Source organism: Triticum aestivum, chromosome 3B (assembly GCF_018294505.1).
Source record: "Triticum aestivum cultivar Chinese Spring chromosome 3B, IWGSC CS RefSeq v2.1, whole genome shotgun sequence".
NCBI classification, from domain to species: domain Eukaryota; kingdom Viridiplantae; phylum Streptophyta; class Magnoliopsida; order Poales; family Poaceae; genus Triticum; species Triticum aestivum.
The window spans coordinates 537,545,702-537,568,453 of record NC_057801.1 but is presented as its reverse complement, the minus strand read 5'-3'; the positions used below and the strand labels follow the sequence as shown (position 1 = coordinate 537,568,453).

The window sequence follows — 22,752 nt, the reverse complement described above, 5'->3', positions numbered from 1 at the left end:
GTGTACTAGCATGGTAATATGTGCACAACGGAGCTGATAACTTACTTAGCACACACATGGTAATTATTTTTTAACTTGAGGGAAAAAGTTGTTGAAAAACAGCCCCGGGAAACATGTGTACTAACATGATAATATATGCACAGCAATGCTGATAACTTACTTAGTACACACATGGTAACTATCTTTTGACTCGGGGGAAAAGTTGTTGAAACACCACCACCACCACCCCCCCCCCCCCGGGCGTAAGCATGTGTACTAGCATGATAACATAGCACAACAGAGCTCATAACTTGCTTAGAACAGACATGGTAACTATTTTTTGCTCGAGAAAAAAGTTGTTGAAAAACACCCATGATAACTCATGTGTGCATGGTATTTTATGCACCGGGGATCTGATAAGTTACGCACAAACACTATGGTAACATTGACCCGAAGGAGAAGGGTGTTGAAATATACATCTGTAATTTTTGTGTAAATAAAATGGTATTTTTGAGCGACAAACCCGATAACTAACCTTCAAAAATCATGGTATCTTGGACATTAACATTTTTAACAACCTGATATTTTAGCATGAGTAGCCTAGTAGTTTTGGTGTGCATTACCTGATAAATCTAGCACGAGTAGCCTGGTACATCTAGCATGAACAGTCTTACTTCAGTTAATTCAAACATAGTTATATGAATACAAATTAGATATCAATCGGTGAATATGCATAGATGGTTCATTAGTCCAGTTGGTTATTAGGGATAGCCTTTGAAAGGGAGAAGAAAGTAGATGAGGGGAAAAACATGCGTTTGGTGGTTTTAGTGATCACTAGGGATTACCGATTGAGCGGGGACGAGAAAAACCCCCAGAAAACATTCGCTTGTGGCCTGGTGGGATTAGCGATCGAGCGGGTGGGCGTAGCAATGGCGGGACCGTAAAAAGAAACAGAAAACGTGCACTGGTGGCCTGGTGAGATTAGCGATCGAGTGGGAAGATCGTTCGGATCTCTCCATATAAACAGAATGTTTGGACGTTATCACAATCCTTGATACACATGTTATTGATGTGTACCTTACTAGTGTTCATAGTAACTCTTGGGTATTTGATACTGATTCAATTGCTAAAGATTAGTAACTCAAAACAGGAGTTGCAGAATAAACAGAGACTACTTAAAAGCGAGGTGACGATGTGTGTTGGTAGTAATTCCAAGGTTGATACGATCACCATCACACACTCCCTCTATCTTCGGGATTAGTGTTGAACCTAAATAAATGTTATTTGGTGTTTGCGTTGAGCATAAATATGATTGGATCATGTTTATTGCAATACGGTAATTCATTTAAGTCAGAGAATAATTGTTGTTTTGTTTACATGAATAAAACCTTCTATGGTCATACACCCAATGTGAATGGTTTATTGAATCTCGATCGTAGTGATACACATATTCATAATATTGATGCCAAAAGATGCAAAGTTGATAATGATAGTGTAACATACTTGTGGCACTGCCGTTTAGGTCATATTGGTGTAAAGCGCACATGAAGAAACTCCATGCGATGGGCTTTTGGAATCACTTGATTATGAATCATTTGATACTTGCGAAACATGCCTCATGGGCAAGATGACTAAAACTTCATTCTCTGGAACAATGGAGCGAGCTAATGACTTACTGGAAATAATACATACCGATGTATGCGGTCCAATGAGTGTTGAAGCACGCAGCGGATATCGTTATTTTCTGACCTTCACAGATGATTTGAATAGATATGGGTATATCTACTTAATGAAACACGAGTCTGAAACATTTGAAAAGTTCAAAGAATATCAGAGTGAAGTGGAGAATCATAACAAGAAAATAAAGTTTCTACCATCTGATCACGGAGGCAAATATTTGAGTTACGAATTTGACCTCCATTTAAAACAATGTGGAATTGTTTCACAACTCACGCCACCTGGAACACCATAGCGTAATGGTGTGTCCGAACGCTGTAACCGTACTTTATTAGATATGGTGCGAACTATGATGTCTTACCGATTTACCACTATTGTTTTGGGGTTATGCATTAGAGACAACCGCATTCACGTTAAATAGGGCAGCATCTAAATCTGTTGAGACGACACCGTATGAACTATGGTTTGGCAAGAAACCTAAGCTGTCATTTCTTAAAGTTTGAGGTTGTGACACTTATGTCAAAAGGCTTCAGTCTGATAAGCTCGAACCCAAATCGGAGAAGTGCATCTTCATAGGATACCCTAAGGAGACAATTGGGTACACCTTCTACCACATATCCAAAGGCATGATATTTGTTGCTAAGAATGGATCCTTTCTAGAGAAGGAGTTTCTCTCAAAAGAAGTGAATGAGAGGAAAGTAGAACTTGATGAGGTAATTGTACCTTCTCTCGAATTGGAAAGTAGTACATTAGAGAAAACAGTTCCCGTGATGCCTACACCAACTAGAGAGGAAGCAAGTGATAAAGATCATGAAACTTTGGATCAGGTTACTACTGAACCTCGTAGGCCAACCAGAACACGATCCGCACAAAAGTGGTACGGTAATCCTGTCCTGGAAGTCATGTTACTAGACCAAGGCGAACCTACGAACTATGAAGAAGCTATGATGAGCCTAGATTCCAACAGATGGCTTGACGCCATGAAATCTGAGATAGGATCCATGTATGAGAACAAAGTGTGGACTTTGGTGGACTTGCCCGATGATCGGCAATCCATAGAGAATAAATGGATCTTCAAGAAGAAGACTGACGTTGATGGTAATGTTACTGTCTACAAAGCACGACTTGTCGCGAAAGGTTTTCGACAAGTTCAAGGAATTGACTACGATGAGACTTTCTCACCCGTAGCGATGCTTAAGTCCATCCGAATCATGTTAGCAATTGTAGCATTTTATAATTATGAAATTTGGCAAATGGATGTTAAAACTGCATTCCTTAGGGTGTGTTTGGTTGCGGAACAAAGTGGAATGGAATGTCATGGTTCCATTCCACTGGAACGGGTCGGTTCCGTTCTTATGTTTGTTTGGAGACAATACATGGAATAGAATGGTTACAATTTAGTGTTTGGTTGGAGAGATGGACCATAATGGGTTAGGTTCATTTTGACAAGGTACATTAACAAAGCATACAAAAATGACATCAAAGATATCTACAACTATTTCCTCTTGCACCAAAGCCACAGTCAAACTACTCAATGATTAATGGTTAAGAGCTAATGAACTCATTGGCTGGTTGCCATTAGCAATCTGCCACTACTTTTCTATCTCCATTAGTCTACTGAAGTAGTAAAGCTTTAGATCGGAGGAAGAACCAGCTCTCCTCTTTCCAGGTCCATGCGTGTCACTACCGGCAGGCTAGGTTGTTGCCACCAGCACAGCAGCAGGTCAGTCACCGCCCCCAACAAATCGGCCGCCTACTCACTAGCAAGTCAGTCTGCCATCGCCCACTAGCAAATCAAGCACCCGCCGCCGACTAGCAGATCAAGTCGTCGCCGCCACCAGCAGATCAGGCCGTCGCCGCTCCCTGAAGATCTGGTCGACGCCAGAAAATTGCAGCCGACCCCCTGCAGGTTAGGCCACTATCTAAGGTGTGGCCGCCACCAGCAATGGCTGGCCCCCGTCGGTTGCTACCCGGTCCGCTACCCAGATGGGAGCGCTGCGGCTGTGAGAGAGTAGAGGGAGGTAGGTGAGAGATGAGGGGGAGGCGAGCCGAGAGAGGTGGGAGGAAAGAGCGGCCGGTTCCGCATGATTCCTCTGATTTGGAGGTATCGGCGCATTCCGGATATCACACGAATATTTGCTTGGTGGGAACGACTTGGTTCCCATTCCACCTATGTACCAAACGCAGGAACGAGGCTCAGTCACGGGTCCGACCCATGGCATTCCACTTGGTGAGTGAAACCAAACACACCCTTAATGGATATCTTAAAGAAGAGTTGTATATGATGCAACCAGAAGGTTTTGTCAATCCTAAAGGTGCTAACAAAGTGTGCAAGCTCCAGCGATCCATCTATGGACTGGTGCAAGCATCTTGGAGTTGGAATATATGCTTTGATTAGGTGATCAAAGCATATGGTTTTATACAGGCTTACCGTTAAGCATGTATTTACAATAAAGTGAGTGGGAGCTCTGTAGCATTTATAATATTATATGTGGATGACATATTGTAGATTGGAAATGATATAGCATTTCTGGATAGCATAAAAGGATACTTGAATAAGATTTTTTTCGATAAAAGACCTCGGTAAAGCTACTTATGTATTGGGCATCAAGATCTATAGAGATAGATCGAGACGCTTAATAGGACTTTCACAAAGCACATACCTTGACAAAGTTTTTGAAGAAGTTCAAAATGGATCAGTCAAAGAAAGGGTTGTTGCTTGCATTGCAAGGTATGAAGTTGAGTAAGACTCAAAACCCGACCACGACATAAGATAGAGAGAGAATGAAAGTCATTCCCTATGCCTCAGCCATAGGTTCTATAAAGTATGTCATGTTGTGTACCAGACCTATTGTGTACCTTGCCATGAGTTTGGCAAGGGGGTACAATAGTGATCCAGGAGTAGATCACTGGATAGCGGTCAAAATTTATCTTTAGTTACCTAAGAGGACTAAGGAAATATTTCTCAGTTATGGAGATGATAAAGAGTTCGTCGTAAAGGGTTATGCCGATGCAAGCTTTGACACCGATTCAGATGACTCAGAGTCTCAATCTGGATACATATTGATAGTGGGAGCAATTAGCTAGATTAGCACCATTCAGAGCATTGTAGACATAGAAATTTGCAAATATACATACGGATATGAATGTGACAGACCCGTTGCCTAAACTTCGCTCACAAGCAAAAAATGATCACACCTTAGTACTCTTTGGGTGTTAATCACATGACGACATGAACTAGATTATTGACTCTAGTAAACCCTTTGGGTGTTGGTCACATGGCGATGTGAACTATGGGTGTTAATCACATGACGATGTGAACTATTGGTGTTAAATCACATGGCGATGTGAACTAGATTATTGACTCTAGTGCAAGTGCGAGATTGAAGGAAATATGCCCTAGAGGCAATAATAAAGTTGTTATTTTATATTTCCTTATTCATGATAAAGGTTTATTATTCATGCTAGAATTGTATTGCTCGGAAACTTAAATATATGTGTGAATACATAAACAAATACCGTGTCCCTAGTAAGCCTCTACTAGACTAGCTCCTTGATTAAAGATGGTTAAGGTTTCCTAACCATGGACATGTGTTGTCATTTGATAACGGGATCACATCATTAGGAGTATGATGTGATGGACAAGACCCACCCGTTAGCTGAGCATAATGATCATTCAGTTTATTGCTATTGTTTTCTTCATGTCAGATACTTATTCCTTCGACTATGAGATTATGCAACTCCCAGATACCGGAGGAATACCTTGTGTGCTATCAAACGTCACAACGTAACTGGGTGATCATAAAGATGCTCTACAGGTATCTCTGAAGGTGTTTGTTGAGTTGTCATAGATCAAGATTAGGATTTGTCACTCTGAATATCAGAGAGTTATCTCTGGGCCCTCTCCATAATACACATCATAAGCTTGCAAGCAAATGACTAAGGAGTTGTTCGCAAGGTGATGTATTACGAAACGAGTAAAGAGACTTGCCAGTAACGAGATTGAACTAGGTATGAAGATACCGACGACCGAATCTCGGGCAAGTAACATACCGGGGGACAAAGGGAATTACGTATGTTGTCACAACAGTTCGACCTTTAGAGATCTTCGTAGAATATGTAGGAGCCAATATGGGCATCCGGGTTCCGCTACTGGTTATTTACCGGAGAGGTGTCTCGGTCATGCCTACATAGTTCTCGAACCCGTAGGGTCCGCACACTTAACGTTCGTTGACGATATAGTATTATATGAGTTATGTGATTTGGTGACCGAATGTTATTCAGAGTCCCGGATGAGATCACATACGAGGAGTCTCGAAATGGTCGATACGTAAATATTGATATATAGGACGATGGTATTTGGACACCGGAAGTTTTTCGGGGGGTACCGGGTACTTATCGGGTCACCGAAAGGGGTTCCGGGCACCCCCGACGAAAGATATGGGCCTTTGGGGCCAAGAGAGGGAACGCACCAGCCACAAGGGGCTGGTGTGCCCCCCATAGCAGGCCGGCCTATGAGGAGAAGGAAAGCGGGGAAGGGGAAGGAAAGTGTGGAGTAGGACTCCCCCCTCCTTCCCTCTTCCCCCCCCCCCTCTTTCTTCCCCCCTCGGTTAATATATGGCAGGGGGCGCGGCTTGGGAGGAACTTCAAGTAGGATTCTTCCTACTTGGGCACCTCCTCCCTCCCTCCCACCTATATATATGTGGGAAGGGGACGCCCAGCACACACCAGACAATTGCCTAGCCATGTGTGTTGTCCCCCTCCACCATTTATACCCCCGGTGATATTTTTGTAGTGCTTAGGCGAAGCCCTACGGAGATAACTTCACCATCACTGCCACCACGGCGTCGTGCTACCGAAACTCATCTACTACCTCACCGTCTTGCTAGACAAAGAAGGCGGAGGACGTCACCGAGCTGAACGTGTGCAGAACGCGGAGGTGCTGCATGTTTGGTACTTGATCGGTTGGAGTGCGAAGAAGTTCGACTACATCAACCGTGTTGTTAAACGCTTTCGCTTACGGTCTACGAGGGTACGTAGACACACTCTCCCCCTCTCATTACTATGCATCTCCTTGATAGATCTTGCGTGTGCGTAGAAATTTTTTGTTTTCCATGCAACGTTTCCCAACAGAGAGTGTGGCTATCGTTTCACCCGGGCCACCTGAGCGATGCAGGCGTCTATAGTTTGGGAGATGCTTTCAGTTATAGTGTATACATATAAACCACTCTAAAGATTAAAATCTAGAAAAGTCATTGTATCAGCTTGATCGGCATAATAATCGTCCTTGTGGTGATTTGGACTGAAAAGACCACTCTAGCAGAGTCGCCATCTGACCGACTATCGATTGTCTTAATTTTTGGCGGGCGCTTCAAATTCATATCGCGAGCCTTCGTATTTGGAGGTCGGGCGATGCAATACAACACGTCCTCCATCCAAGAAAATATTGGCGTCATGAAAATTTTAGGATGTGCGCTACAAACCACATCCCCATGTTACCTTTGTTTTGTTCCACCTCCAAAACTTGGACTACCATGATTTTTCCTATGCCGCCTCCGTCGAGCCGTTCTCACACATCCCACTTTTTGCCGCAGCCTCACGCCTTCTTCTCGTAGTCCGGCTACGCCACCCCTTCCGCCATGTGGCCTCAAGTACTCGACGACTTGCCCAGAGGTAAATTTCCCAACCTTCTCTCGTAGATTTAGTTTAGCGGCTCATAGATTCATGCAGATGACATAGTATTCGCATTATGTGTAGATGGATCCAATGTCGGAACTAATGTTTTTGGTGATTCATTAATAAATTCGAGCTATGAGTCAGAGAGTGAAATCATGAACCCTAAAGAAGAAGAGGTGATATGTTCGTTGGCGAATGAATATCATTAACCGGAACAAGAGGAAGCATCCAGGATCACAGGTTGGTCGTGTGACATTTTGCTCGAACAGATTCACCGGCGCCAGGTTGTACCTTCCCGCTGCACATGTTCCGGCGATGCTTCGCATGACCGAATGGTTGTTCTGTCGAATTGTCAACGACATGCACACTAGTGAAGCTTTCTTCCAACAATGGAGAAAGGTTATCTGTCTCCTAGGTTTTCCCCTTTTCACAAAGTGACTGTGGCACTTTCGATGTTTGCATATGGCTCTCACGCAAATTCATGTGATGTCACTCTTCGAATGGTCGAAATAAAATCATCAAGTGCACAAAATTGTTTGCTGAAATTGTGGTGCATGTTTATGGACTGCAATACCTTCAAGCACCCAATGTCGAAGTCACGACCAGGCTTCTAGCGATTCATGGAGCAAAAGGCTGGCATGTGATGCTAGGGGGTGTGGACCGCATGCATTGGAAGTGAAAGAATTTCCCTACAGCTTGGCACGACCAATTAGCCGGGCATTGCAAGGGCCCAACCATAATTTTGGAAGTTTTTGCCTCCGAAGATCAAGGGATCTGACATTGTTATACATTGGGTCTCCTGGGTCTCATATTGACATCAATGTCTTGCAGATGTCCATCTGTTTGCAACGCGCCATGGTTGACATTTGTGGAGACAATTGAGAGGGCATCTGGAGTGCTCAATCAATGTTTTCAATTGTCCAGGGGCTGCTCTTTTCTAGAACGAGCATGTCTTGACAAATGTTATGACATCTTGTGTGATCCTACACAATATGATCATAGATGATGCGAGGGATATGCCAGACACCATTGACTATGAAGATATTGACACAATCGCCAAGCCTCACATGCACACTAGCCGGAGTCAAGCATTTTTTGAGGTGTACCGGAAGATTGAAGATCGGGCCTCCCATCATCAGCCTCATATGGCATCATTGGTAGTTGTGGGAGATAGTGTGTTCAAATTGCTTTAACATTCATTTATTTTTACTTAAACAACATATTTGATCCAATTATTTGTTGCATTTGGATTACTTCTTGTATCCAAATTAATGGTTCGTAATAATATTCCTTGAATAATGTTCATTAATTGATCTAAATTATTGTAAATAGACTAGAAAGAACATAGGATCTAGTGATAGGTGGGTTGCGCTTGCAGGAAAAATATGAAGACCACATTATGGCGACTCTGTGTTTGCACACAACCTCCACAACCTCCAAAACATTATGAACCGCGCTTCACATGCGTTATGTAGGTTGTAAATATGGTGACTGTGCTAGAGTTGCCCTTACAAAACATATGACTCGAGTAATAGACGTCATCAGGTACAATGTAGAGCATCGTTTCTTAAGCGTTAGATCTAAGCCGTTGATTTCAATACATAGTGAGTCTAATTAACTCTTATCTTCTTACTTTCCATGTTAAATAAGAAGAGGGACCATGTTAAAATTGCTCGATAATGCATACCCTTTTTCTGATTTGTCTCTTTTCCAAGTCAGCAATTATCAGTTTTTTTTCAGCACCATATCTCCCTGTTTTATTATTAAATAAGCATTTAAAGAAGCAATCCAAACTTGCATCCAATCATTAGTTGTAGTACGCAGGGAAAGAAGATGTGCAAATCTACATTCAAAGAGGCACCCCAAAATTGGCATCCAAGCATTACCCAGTTGGTGTATCATGGAAAGAAGATGTATATCAAGTACTAATATTCATACGCTCCTAAGCGTATTCGTGAAGAAATCTGCATCCAGGAAGTAGTGTGCGTCTTGTTATTTAAGCCACTTGTGGTGCGCCCAGCTGTACAAGAGGGAAGACTTCGTGCTCCCAACCTCAAAGTCTTCTCTTTCGCCTCTTCAAGCACCATTTCTTAACTTCTCCAGCCCTTGGTCAGCCCGAATATATATTTTTGCCAATCAGTTAGATGCTCTGGTTTGTTGCCCAAACAAGAGTATGAATCCCATTCAGAGTCGAGAGAGAGCAACGAGGGAGAGGATGCCGCCGCACCGAGCATGATACGATATTGAAGAAGAAATTTCTCTGGTAATCTTCTGCCTCCCTTTTCTGGATTCATGATTCACACTCTCATATCACCGGTGCAGTGTTGATCATGAGTTCTTGGGGAATGTGGGTTTATGGGATCGAGTGACTTCATTTTGTGTTCTAAATAAATCTGAAAATGTACCTTGGGATGCTTTTCGTCTGAACTTTTCCACTGCTATATTCCAAGAGTATCATGGTTGGAGACCTGAATTGTCTTTGACAGTTATATCTTTGTAAGATTGATGCTGTCTCACGTTTAGTATGCACATTTCATTTTCGTGCACAGAGCAACATTGGGGCAAGGATGGGCAAAGTGCCGTCACAGAAGGACCTCTTTGAGGTTTCAGGGCCTACCTATTTGACATACATGAATTGGTAAGTTGTTCAATTTTCATCGTTGAAATCAACTAGGAAAGCAAAAAATTGCGGGAACAGAAGAAAAGAGGAGCCTGCATTGGCAAATGTCGCTGATCACCTTTGCCATTCGATGATTTGCTCCGGTCAGGAACTGCCCACACCACCAGCGATCGGCCATGGCGAGCCACGTGCAAGGCGTGTACGTCCTGGAGCGCGATCGTCAATGGAACCGCCAGAGCCCCGACGCCCGCGCGCCGGCGTGGTGGAAGTTCTTCCACTTCGAGCTGCGGCAGGTCCTCGTGGACGCCGCCGACTCCTCCATCTTCGGCGCGGTGTACGCGTTCCAGCCGCCGTACCACCTCATCGACCCCGCGGCGGCCGCCAGCGCGCCGCACTACGTCGTCGCCTTCCGAGGGACCGTCACCAAGAAGGCCTCCGCGTCCAGGGACCTCGAGCTCGACCTCTTGCTCGTCCGGAGCGGCATCGAGCACACCTCCCGCTTCCGCATCGCGATGCAGACCATCCACGACGTCGTGGTGGCCGCGGGGCACGGCCGCGTCTGGCTGGCCGGCCATTCGCTGGGGTCCGCTATCTCAACCCTCGCCGGAAAGACCATGGCCCGGGCGGGCGTCGTCCTCACCACATTCCTCTTCAACGCGCCGTTCCTGTCGGTGCCGGTGGAGAGGATCCCGCACAAGAAGGTGAAGCAGGGCATCCGCATCGCCAAGAGCTTCGTCACGGCCGGCGTGGCTACCGTCCTGCACAAGGGCGGCGGCAGCAGCGACGAAGCCTTCGCGGCGCTGGCGCGGTGGGTGCCGAACGTGCTGGTGAACCCGGCGGACCCCATCAGCGCGGAGTACGTGGGGTACTTCGACCACCGCAAGAAGATGGAGGACATCGGCGCGGGCGCCGTCGGGAGGCTGGCTACGAGGCACTCGGTCAAGGACCTGCTGTTGGGCATCGGCAAGCCGGGCGGCTGCGAGCCGCTGCACCTGTTCCCTTCGGCCGTCCTGACGGTGAACCGCGGCCCGTCGCCGGACTTCAAGTCGGCGCACGGGATCCACCAGTGGTGGAGGCCGGACTTGGCCCTGGAGTGCAGGGCCTATTCCTACGCTTGATTGGCTGAAATATAAGGCAAACCTCCTTTGGATCCTGGTTCTAGAAACTGAAACTCGAAAATGATTTGTGTTGGCTGCAGAGCCTGAAAATGTCAACGCAGAAGACAAGACAAGATTTATACTACTAGTTTTGAACTTTTGATTCAAGGCATGCCCAGTAGCATACTTTGAGCAGAGATCATAAACCTTGGAGCTTGGGCATCTCCTGCCTGGATGCATAGTCGACCCATCAGGGGTCCAACATGTACAACCTCAAAGCAGAGCTCACTGTGCTGACATGACTGAACTTGGAGCCGACGGCGAACCAGTTCAGAACAAGATTCAGACTGCAGATCGGGCTACGCGTAGGCTACAAAACCAACGCGCTACAGATAGCAGATTAGGTTCATCCGTTCATGGTTACAGGACTTTGCAGTTATCCGCATGACACATTGCCTTAACTTGGTCCAAGCTTTCAGGTCCAGAAACTTCAAAATTCATAATTTCATGTCCATAAGCGCATAATATCAATGAACTAATAATCACTATTATCTGTTACGATGGGGAATTCATTATGGAAGTCGCAATACAGCTGGGGCAGGTTAAACTGTGGCTAGGAAAGGGCAGTTTGATGTCCTGAAGGATGCATCTGTTTTGGCAGTCTCCAGATTCAGTTAAGGTAGTCTTTGACTCAGATTCCAATTAGAGTCCAACAGTAGTACTAGTCCGTGTCCTATATAAAGGACACACCCGTGTAAGCTTAGAGGCAAGCAATAATCAACGAAGTCTAGTTTTCCTATCTCGGTCCTCTATCTCTAATCCCCGCTACCTTCTGCTACTGCACCGGCGACGGCGCCGCCCCGTCGACAGCCCGTCGGCCCCCAAGCACCTCCAGGACACGGAATAGCCCTCAGATCTAGAGGTTGTTCCAATTTAGCAAGGTATTTGGCTACGACTTTACGGTGGAGTACCGTCCTGGGCGCCTTAACACAGTCGCTGATGCACTATCTCGACATGACTTTGATGACAGCCTTGTCACAGTTTGTGCCATTTCAGCACCGTAGTTTGCTCTTTTTGATGACTTGCGCAATGAGATTGCAACATCTACCACTATCTGCCTTGCGTGACCATATTCTGTCAGGTGAGCTCAGTGACCCTTGGTCGTGTTGTGATGATCTGACTCTTCAAATGTGAGGGGCCTCACCCCTTGTAACTGGACAGCCACTTCCGAGCGAAGATTGTTCATGCACATCCGCACTGCTTCTATCTCGGTGATGGGCTGTGGGCAGTGAAGACTTAGGTTTCTCCATCTATTTATGGAGTCAGCCGCCTTCTCGTTGAACCCTTGTTCAGTTTGGGTCAACTCAGTTATGCCCACCGTCCTCTGCGTGCTATAGAACCGCTCGAGGAATGAGTTTTGCATTTGTTCCCACGTTTTTACAGAGCTTGGAGGTAGCTTGCTGTACCAGGTGAAGGCAGGCCCAGACAATGTCTGTACAAACTGCCTAAGGAGAAGTGCTCCATTGTTGGCTGTATCTTGGCAAGCAGCAAGGAAGTGTGCTATATGCTCATGGGGAGATCCACTCCCATTGAACTTACTAAACTGCGGCTGTCTGTAATTTGTTGGGAAAGGAACTAGGTCCACATCGGGTGGGTATGGCTTAACATACCCTGGCCGCATCGAGTACTGAGTTTGCATCAACTGGGACTTTACCCCCTCAGCGATCATCCTCTGGATCGCCTCAAGGCTAAGCCCTGCTCCTTCATGTTGGCTGCTAGCACTTGCACCACCATCCCCTTCATTTCCTTTGTTCTGGTTATTGCCCATATGAATACGAAGGGCTGCTAGCTCGTCTTCCTTTTGTTGAAGTGCTGCCGTAAGGTTGGCTAATTGCTCCTCAACCGAACGAGTTTCATTTGTAGCTAGGACTTGCTCTGTATGCTCTGCACCATGGTGAAGTTCTATCTCATTTTCAGAAGGACAAGGAGTGCTATCTGATAGGGGATTATAAGACCCTCCATTGCTTGACCCAAGTTCTTCATAATCTGAACCCTTCTGGCTGTGCGTCATGCGGCGCGGACCTTCTACAACAGTCTTGCGTGCCTTCTTCCTCTTGAAGTGTGTTGATGCTGAGGAGGTTTCGCTACTGTTGTCTGTCACCGCTTTGACACCAACTGGCATTGCGTTGAACACTTCAAATGAGTTACCTGAGACTTTCTTGCAAGTTGGCCATGGGGCGAGAGTTCTAGTAGTCTTCCTTTCTGTACTTGCCATTTCTTTTGCCTCATTCCCTCCACTGACTTGGCTTGTTGATGGAGAATCTCTTCCTTGTATTCTGCTATACCCCGAATCGGCTCGTACTGCCATCTCTCTTTGTTTCAGGGCAGCCCGTTTTTTGCGTGCATGAGCAACCTGCTTCACATACTCTCGTCGTCGTGGATCTGCCTTCACAAATTCTTCGTATTCTGGCCACTTCGATAGAGTTTCTACACGCTGCATGATGGCGCCACCAACATTATCAGCAGAGATAGAGCATCCTGGAAGTATTTCCTTCAAAGCTTGGCAAACATTCTGTGTCATGACGGCATGGAAGCTAGCATGGCTCCCACCACGGATCCTTGCATTGATCTTCCTTTCTCTATTTCTGATGGGATATGCCACTTGCTTCCGCTGTTGATTGGTCATGTTTGCATCAATTGCCACTGGGAAATCAAGCCATGCACGGTGAGCCCTCTGCCGTCGACGACGACGACGTGCTGGATCAACTGAGCCCTCAAATGATGGTCTTGGTGCTGGCACCGATGAGGACAAAGGATCCGATATTGTAGCAGTCGGATCCACATGACCAGCTTGGAAGTCATCTGAAGTGACAAACACCCCTTGCCACTGGAGCGAGCGTCTATTGCTTGGCTCACCCACTAGGCATGGTCCAATGGGATTATAGCCCATGGTGGGGATAAATTCAGGTGCGTCAACACGAAGCTGGTTTCTTGGACGAGCCGATTCTTCATGTGAGGAAGACTCAGTGTCCTCAGCCATTACACCTTTTCCTTTGTCTGCAGAGCAGGCCCTTTGAGCTGCCCCTACATTTCTTGGGATAAGCTTATGTGAGCTTTCTCCTGACCCTTCGCGTGCGCCCACCCTAAGTTTTGAAGGTGTAAGGGGCACTGCGACTTTGGTCGATGTAGTTGAAGCAGATCGTTTTGGTGACGCCACCTTTAGTGATCCCGTCCGTTTTGCAAGAACGGGCCACTCTTCGGGTGTCATGCGAACAACCTTTGCTGGTACCTCATGGCTCATGACCTTGTTAGGTGACATCTTTGTGAAACCAGGAGGAACTGAAGTGGATGATGGAGCTTCGCGTACATGCTGATCCTTAGACGCTCTTGCAGCTGCACGCATCCTTCTCTTTGCTGACTTTGTGAGAACAGGAGTAAACCCTTCCTTCAGTGCAGAAGAGACTTCCTTTTCTTCTGGCTTAGTTGAAGATGCAGCCGTTGTTTCCAAACTCTTGCTAACTGCAGCTACAAGCGGACCAATTGGCACATCTAGCCAGAGGTCGCCAAAGCGGAGAGTGACAAATTGCTGGACCTGTCCCTCCATACCTTCAAAATAAAGAAAACCATATATTAGTTTTCTTCTTCATTTTTTTTGCGTATGTGTACATAATGTTTTATGCTTTATGTACTATGGAAATTCATATGTCGCAATCCTATGTTGGAATTCGAAGATGAGGGGAGAAATAGGTCCCACCGGGCGTGCCAGAATCTGATGACGGGAAAATGGCGGGCGTGAGACACGCATCCACGTCATTGATACGGAGTGAATAATTTAAATGCATAAATAAAATGGAGATCAAACATTGCAGGTACATTATTTCCAGAACTTTTACATTTACATAAAAAATTCTACATCTTCAAAGAGAAAACCCCTGATTAAGAATTCCAACTATCCCATTACATAGAATTGCATCACATTCCTATTACAACATACTACAAAAAAAATCCTCCTCGCGATCGTCGACGCCGGCATGCTTGGGGGAGCCTTGGACTTTGTTGATGTTAGCATATGCGATGACTTTTATATTTCGCTTTTATTTGACTCGTACTGATATTAGCAGTACATATATGCATGCTTGAATGACTTCACTTACTTTTCCTTGTTGACTAACCAAGATATAGACTTTGATTTATTTTCTTTACTTTGTATGAGAAAGTCATCTTAATGGTTAGCCAATCTTTTAAATGAGTCTTCAAACATCATGATGTGTGCGTATGGGACATATAGTCATGCACGTGTTCTGTGCAATGCAACTACTTTAGTACTAACAATTGTAGTACTCTTTGTTTTATAAGTAGATGACATCTACGTTTCCTTAACATTTGCAACCTGTATGGGGGATGCATGATCTAACTTTCATCTTATGCGAAGATAAGCTAGATGCGACCTTTTTGAGCATACACATATATGGAACAGATAAAAGGTGTTTAATTTGTTTTGGTGGCATATGCAAGTGCACTACAACTCTGATTTTTTTTAATGATGTTTGTCCATATGAAGGGACCATACAATTTATTTTAGTTGGGGGGATGTACATCAATTAACCTAAATTAACTAGGTACGACGTGTCCATTTTACTTCGCATGCGCATACACTGGATTTGCCAATATCTAGTTATTTGTCGACGATGCCGGCTAGCATTATTTGGGGCCGACGTATTTTTATATAGTGCAACCATTTAGTCTATTTTAGAGACATTTGGTTAATATAATACCATTTGCGATTTGAGGGGCATTTTGTTTATCATGAAGTGAGAATATTAGTTTCTATACACCCGGGTATGAACAAGGTTAATTTGTACTACATGACTCAGTCTCGCATATCACGCACGCATGTGATCATAGAACATGCGACTAAGTATGGCGTCTTTTGACGAGCACCTATTGTTTTGCAATATTTTTTATATGCATTTTATTTGTTCATCATTTTTTTATGTTGATTTTCCCCGAGTCATACATTGTCGTGATTCCATTGAGGACAAAGTCTTCACTCTACATAGGGGAATAAACACCTTGATTTGTGTCAATATGACCAAACCAGAGGCAACTCTCATGCAATTTATACTTCTTGACATGAATCAACATGACCATGGCAAGAACAAAATGTCAAATTTGTGAGAAAATCTCTTGACATGTGTCAATATGACCGTGCCAAGAGTAAGATATTAAACTTGTGAGAATACTACTTGACCTGTGTCAATATGACCATGCCAAGAGCGAGATTTGAAATATGGTGAAAATACTACTTCACATGTGTCAATATGACCATGCCAAGAGTAGAATGCCAAATTTGTGGAGGATGAAGGCTACTTGGGATGTGTCAATATGACCAAGCCAAGAGCAAGAATCATGTCACTTGGAGAAAAAATTCAAGATCTGTGTCAATATGACCAAATCAAGAACCATCATATCAAGCAAAAAGCTACTTGACTCATGTCAATATGACCGAGCCAAGAACAAAAATTAGGCAACATGAAAAATAATTCATGATTTGTGTCAATGTGACCAAATCAAGAATCATCATATGGGGAGAAGCTACTTGGCTCATGTCAATATGACCAAACCAAGAATAAAAATTGAGCAACCATAGGGAAGAGCACCAATCAGAGAAGCAAAGGGATTAGGAGAGAACCATGAATCTCACCTTCTTGCTCCACTCCTCTCAGCCTCCCTCTCCTCACGTATGTGTGTGTGGGATTTTTCCTTGCAGCAGTGTATGTGTAGCAGCAGCAGAACAACAGATGAAATGAGCCGACCAACCCCTTCTCCCGTATGCTGAAGGGGTATTTATAGGAGCGCAGCAGCGGAGGCGTCTCACGCGCGAGCCCATGTTCCAGATGTGGGATCATGCATGAGATCGTGGGACGTGGGGAGTGGTTGGCTCCTTTCTTTAATATTCTTTTTGCTTAATTGCTAGTTGACCAATGCTTTGAACCGGCAAGCCCGTAATCAGCCCCTGTATTTCTTAATCACTGTGTGGGCTTGAATTCTTTAAATCAACTTGTGGGCCTTGGCACCGCACCACCCACATGCATGCATAGCGTTCTGCGGCCATGCAATCAAGTAGCTGTATTTTTTTATTGGCTAAGCCTGATTAACCATTAATGATTTTTATGAGGGCGTGCAGACTTAATTATTTTCTACGAAATTAAAGTTCAATATCATATATGAGATGAGTACGTCGACAAAATATTTCCCAACTGTATATATGTGTCGACACCTCATCAGAAGTATTTACTTATTTCTATATAACACGTGTATATTTTGTTTGCGCGATATATATTTTTTTATGCGTCGCATTGATATTTCTTCTCGGCGATGGAACAAGGACTCGGAAATATTATGATTTCATGTTGGTATTTGACATCCGCCGTAGGTGGCTGGCTGCATGGATGAAAGTTAGGTATGATTTTGGTCGGGACAAATTTTTCATGCAGATTTTTATCCACTTTCAGCTCTGGTATTTTATGGAAATTCACTATGGTCGTTTCCACTTAATGGTGTATGTAATCATTTTTACCATTAAAGTAATTCATTTGTTTTAATCGCATTATATTGCCCTCGGCCAAAATCGATGTCAACAACTGTGACCCTATTTTCACCAGCAATTTCTGGCGCGACATCTTCCGCCTTTTCGGGGTTCGCTTGCATATGAGTTCAGCATTTCACCCTCAGTCCGATGGTCAGTCCGAGGTGGTGAACAAGGTGATTACTATGTACCTTCGGTGCATGACATGAGATAGACATCGGTAGTGGCTGGACTAGCTTCCTTGGGCATAATACTGCTACAACACATCATATCATTCTTCGCTTCATGATACTCCTTTCAAGGTGGTCTATGACCATGATGTTGGGAAACGTTGCATGGAAAACAAAAAAATTCTATGCACACGCAATGATCTATCCATAAAGATGCATAGCAACGAGGGGAAGAGTGTGTCTACGTACCCTCGTAGACCGTAAGCAGAAGCGTTTCACAACGTTGTTGATGTAGTCAAACTTCTTCGCACTTCAAACGATCAAGTACCGAACGCACGACACCTTCGTGTTCTGCACACTTTTAGCTCGGTGACGTCCCTCGCCTTCTTGATCCAGCGAGGTAGTAGATGAGTTCTGTCAGCACGACGGCTTGGTGACGGTGATGGTGAAGTGATCTTCGGAGGACTTCGCCTAAGCACTACAAAAATATGACCGAGGATGTGAACCGTGGAGGGGATGCGCACACGGCTAACAATTGATGTCTCTTGTGCTAGGCGCCGCCTCATATATATAGGAAAATAGGTTCCTTATTCTGCACACAAACCTGCTTATTCTGCTAAGCATTCTATCTCCCCTTCCCACCTCCACCCCACCTACTCAGAAAGAAGTCCACATAACCCCCTCAAATTTCACAAATCGGCCACTTAACCCCCTCAACTCTAAAACCGGGTATTTAACCCCCTAATGTTTAGAAAACCAGACAAAACACCCCCACACATTGTTATAAGCTGTTTCACTAGGCAGTTTTGCAATGTGGCACGGTTAACAGACCTATAGAAGGAAAAAAGCTAAGGTGCACATAGGGCCTAACTGTTCATGATGCGACTCGTACTGCCTGATGGTGCTGCTCCTGCTGCAGTGCTGCTTCTTCTGTCGTTGGCAGCATGGGCGAGCAGTGGTTGGAGTTGTTCATGGCGAGAACGCGAAGGCTTGTCCGAAACTGGCACTGCTAGTGGCGATCCGATCATTTTGAGTGATACGTTCGTTGCTACTAGGAGTAGTACTGAATCGGACAAAGCAAAGATTGATGAGAACCTTGTGTACGCGTGTGTGTGTTGCCTTCCGGCCGGCTGCATGATCAATCAGCCGGCTCTATTGTGCATGCATATGTTAATTGATTGGGATAGATAAAACTAGCCACATAGCAGAGTCGTAGCAAGGATTGAGCGAAACCGTCAGCATGCGTCGTTGACATCGTCCCATGTCGCCGGAGAGTGCTTGGCTGCATGAAGCTAGAGCTGAGCCTGCAATGTGAAAACAGATATGGCACCAGCGGCCGCATACATCATGTGCGTGTGGTGGCATGGAGGCGACCAACTGCAACTGGTCTCGTGTGGAGATATAAATCAACATTGAGATGCGAGTGAGGGCGAGTAGTAGCATCTAGTGGCAAAGTAGATACTGATGGCAAGGAAGCACGACCGAAACGATGGCATGAGTGTCGATCGTCACTCCACGAGAAATCATGTGGTTACAGCCCTGGTGGATAAAACCACTCTCAAAACCACCTCCAAAGCTATCAGGGGGTGTTATGTCTGGTTTTCTAAACTTCAGGGGGGCAAATACCCGGTTTTAGAGTTGAGGGGGTTAAGTGACCGATTTCTGAAATCTGAGGGTGTTATGTGGACTTCTTTCGCATCGATGGGATCCAAACATGGGCAGCCAGCACTCCTCGACCTCAGCAGCTCAGATCCAAGAGGTTGGGCGCGGGCACCGCGGCCGGTGGCCGGAAGGGTGAACGCAGGCGGCGGCCGGAGGCCAGGAGACTAGGCGCAGGCGGCGACGCGGTCGAGGGTCAGGAGGCTGGGCTCAGGCCGCGATGCGCCCAGGGGCAAGAAGGTTGGGAGCGGGCGGTGGCTTTGCTGGGCGCCGGCAGGGAAGGAAGGCGGCGGAGGGCGGCGTTGCGGAGGGAGGAGGCGTCCGGCGGCCTCAGGAGAGGAGGCGGGTTGTGGTTGGGCACTCCGCCGCGGGTGGCTTGTGGGCACGGCGAGAGAGTGGATCAGGCTGAGAAGAGAGATGAGTAGGTGGAAAGAAGTCCACATAACACCCTCAGATTTCAGAAATCGGTCACTTAACCCCCTCAACTCTAAAACCGGGTATTTGCCCCCCTAAAGTTTAGAAAACCAGACATAACACCCCCTGATAGCTTTGGAGGTGGTTTTGAGAGTGGTTTTATCCACCAGGGCTGTAACCACATGATTTCTCGTGGAGTGACGATCGACACTCATGCCATCGTTTCGGTCGTGCTTCCTTGCCATCAGTATCTACTTTGCCACTAGATGCTGCTACTCGCCCTCACTCGCATCTCAATGTTGATTTATATCTCCACACGAGACCAGTTGCAGTTGGTCGCCTCCATGCCACCACACGCACATGATGTATGCGGCCGCTGGTGCCATATCTGTTTTCACATTGCAGGCTCAGCTCTAGCTTCATGCAGCCAAGCACTCTCCGGCGACATGGGACGATGTCAACGACGCATGCTGACGGTTTCGCTCAATCCTTGCTACGACTCTGCTATGTGGCTAGTTTTATCTATCCCAATCAATTAACATATGCATGCACAATAGAGCCGGCTGATTGATCATGCAGCCGGCCGGAAGGCAACACACACACGCGTACACAAGGTTCTCATCAATCTTTGCTTTGTCCGATTCAGTACTACTCCTAGTAGCAACGAACGTATCACTCAAAATGATCGGATCGCCACTAGCAGTGCCAGTTTCGGACAAGCCTTCGCGTTCTCGCCATGAACAACTCCAACCACTGCTCGCCCATGCTGCCAACGACAGAAGAAGCAGCACTGCAGCAGGAGCAGCACCATCAGGCAGTACGAGTCGCATCATGAACAGTTAGGCCCTATGTGCACCTTAGCTTTTTTCCTTCTGTAGGTCTGTTAACCGTGCCACATTGCAAAACTGCCTAGTGAAACAGCTTATAACAATGTGTGGGGGTGTTTTGTCTGGTTTTCTAAACATTAGGGGGTTAAATACCCGGTTTTAGAGTTGAGGGGGTTAAGTGGCCGATTTGTGAAATTTGAGGGGGTTATGTGGACTTCTTTCCGCGACCACCCATGTACAACAACGCCACGCGCCGATCCGCGGGATCCGTCGATTCCTGCCTTCGCTGACCACGTCCAGGGCCGACCGATGCGCCGGATCCAAGGCCCGTCGGGGGCGGCCGCCCCAGTGCCAAGCCACGCCCCCTAGAAAGCTCCTCATCATGGATTCCCCTCCCTGGAGCTCTCTCGTTGTCCCCTGCATCGGGCACTACTGACACTCTGACGCGCAGTTGCCGCCGTGGAAAATGAAGGAGGAGCTCCACCTCAACTCGTGCAGTTCGGCCGGCCATCCCGTACAGTCCGATGGCGCGTTCATGTAGTGCGGTGCATGCAGCACGTTTTGGCGTGCCACGCAGTCTGATGGTGCGTGCTATGACCCAGACATGTTTTTGTTTTCCTTGCAGTTCGTGTGTGCTCTCGATGCGGTGTGGTTGGGTGTCAGATATAATTTTGTTCGCCGTGTGGAGAGCTCGTGGTTTGAGTTGTGGGAAGGAGGGTGACGGTCACGGCGGGCCTATCCAGCCGGATCCAACAACCATGCTCGACACTTTGACGGACGGCGCCTCCATCCCAACATCTGCCGAGGCAGCCGTGCGACAACGTGCGTGAGGGGGCTCTGTCGACGGAGTCGGAGGTACTCTCCCCTGCTCCGACCCATATTCAATTAGTTTTTGATGCGCCCATCCTCTTCCCTTGTGCACTGCAACTGTTCATCAATTTTGTCTTTTGGTGTGTAGTTCTCAAAATCGTGGCCATGCAGCTTGTCGTCGGCATTGTGTGGTTCGGTGCGTGGGGGCATGCGGTTTGGTGCCCGTGGACATGCAGTTATTTTGGGGGGTATGCATATTTCAAAATTGTAGTGTGGTTTGGCACCTCGTGGTTGTTTTGTTGAACATGGCACTAAAGTCCATTCTATTTATTTTGTTGAAAATGGCACCTTTTTGTCGTATGCAGTTAAAAAACATTAATGCAGTACACTTGCTTCGTCTCATCAGTGAGGGCGTGTTAAAAAAAAGACAGAAAAAAAGACAGAAGATAGTAGTGACGTTCACTAGCCTCAACCATGCAAACAAGAAAAAACATGCATTTCAAAAACGACAAAAAAAATTCATGCCGTCCACTTCGATCCATATCACGGTTTACTTTCCCTTGACGTTCAATGCACTCGCCTTGTAGCAAAAGGTAGTAATGAAAAATCAAGTGCAGTCCCCTATAACAATATTGCAGTGCAGTTGACTGTTGGATGTAGTGTGGTTTCTGGGATAGTGTCGCGGTTCACTTTCAATAACGGCACGGTTCACTTACTCCCAATTATGAAGTGCATAATTTTTTTTACGGAAAACAAGAACAAATAGTAAAGAGGTTCACTTCTGGATAGTGTTGCGGTTCACTTGCGCCCAATGTGAAGTGCATTCAACTTCCTCATCTGAGAAAATTTACGTATGAATAAAAGAAATCATGCAGTTCTCTAACCGGTCTGATGCAGTGCGGTTTTTCGTCCGATGCAGTGCGGTTTTCAGACGAATGAAGTATGCACGTCGAACTAGGTGTTGCGAAAAACAGAGTGTCCGCATTTCGGTAAATTCAAAATTCCTCTTAAACCGTAAAGAATTAGAGGGAGTGTTCTACATGAAAAAGTTGCGTCTCGTCGATATCTTTCCAACGACGTGTCGTTTGAATCATTCTGACCAGCGGTTTGTAAAAATTTCACGAAAAATGGCCGCTGTCACTTGTCGTCCGCCGCACGATTTTTAAAATTAACTTAGAACTGTAAGGAATCTCAAAAATATTTCAACATATGAAAGGTGTGCCTTGTCCATAGC

General features: G+C 45.9%; 1 protein-coding gene across 1 annotated transcript in view; it reads left to right on the top strand.

Annotated features, from left to right (window-relative positions):
- The window catches only part of LOC123067578 (GDSL esterase/lipase At4g10955-like), a 12,608-nt gene extending 1,426 nt beyond the window's left edge, over positions 1–11,182 (top strand). The window contains exons 2-3 of the mRNA XM_044490319.1: positions 9,882–9,970; positions 10,101–11,182. Coding sequence (XP_044346254.1) covers positions 9,882–9,970; positions 10,101–11,070 — 1,059 coding nt within the window. The 3' untranslated portion in view covers positions 11,071–11,182. The remainder of the gene's footprint in view (positions 1–9,881; positions 9,971–10,100) is intronic.
- The last annotated feature ends 11,570 nt before the right edge of the window (positions 11,183–22,752 follow it).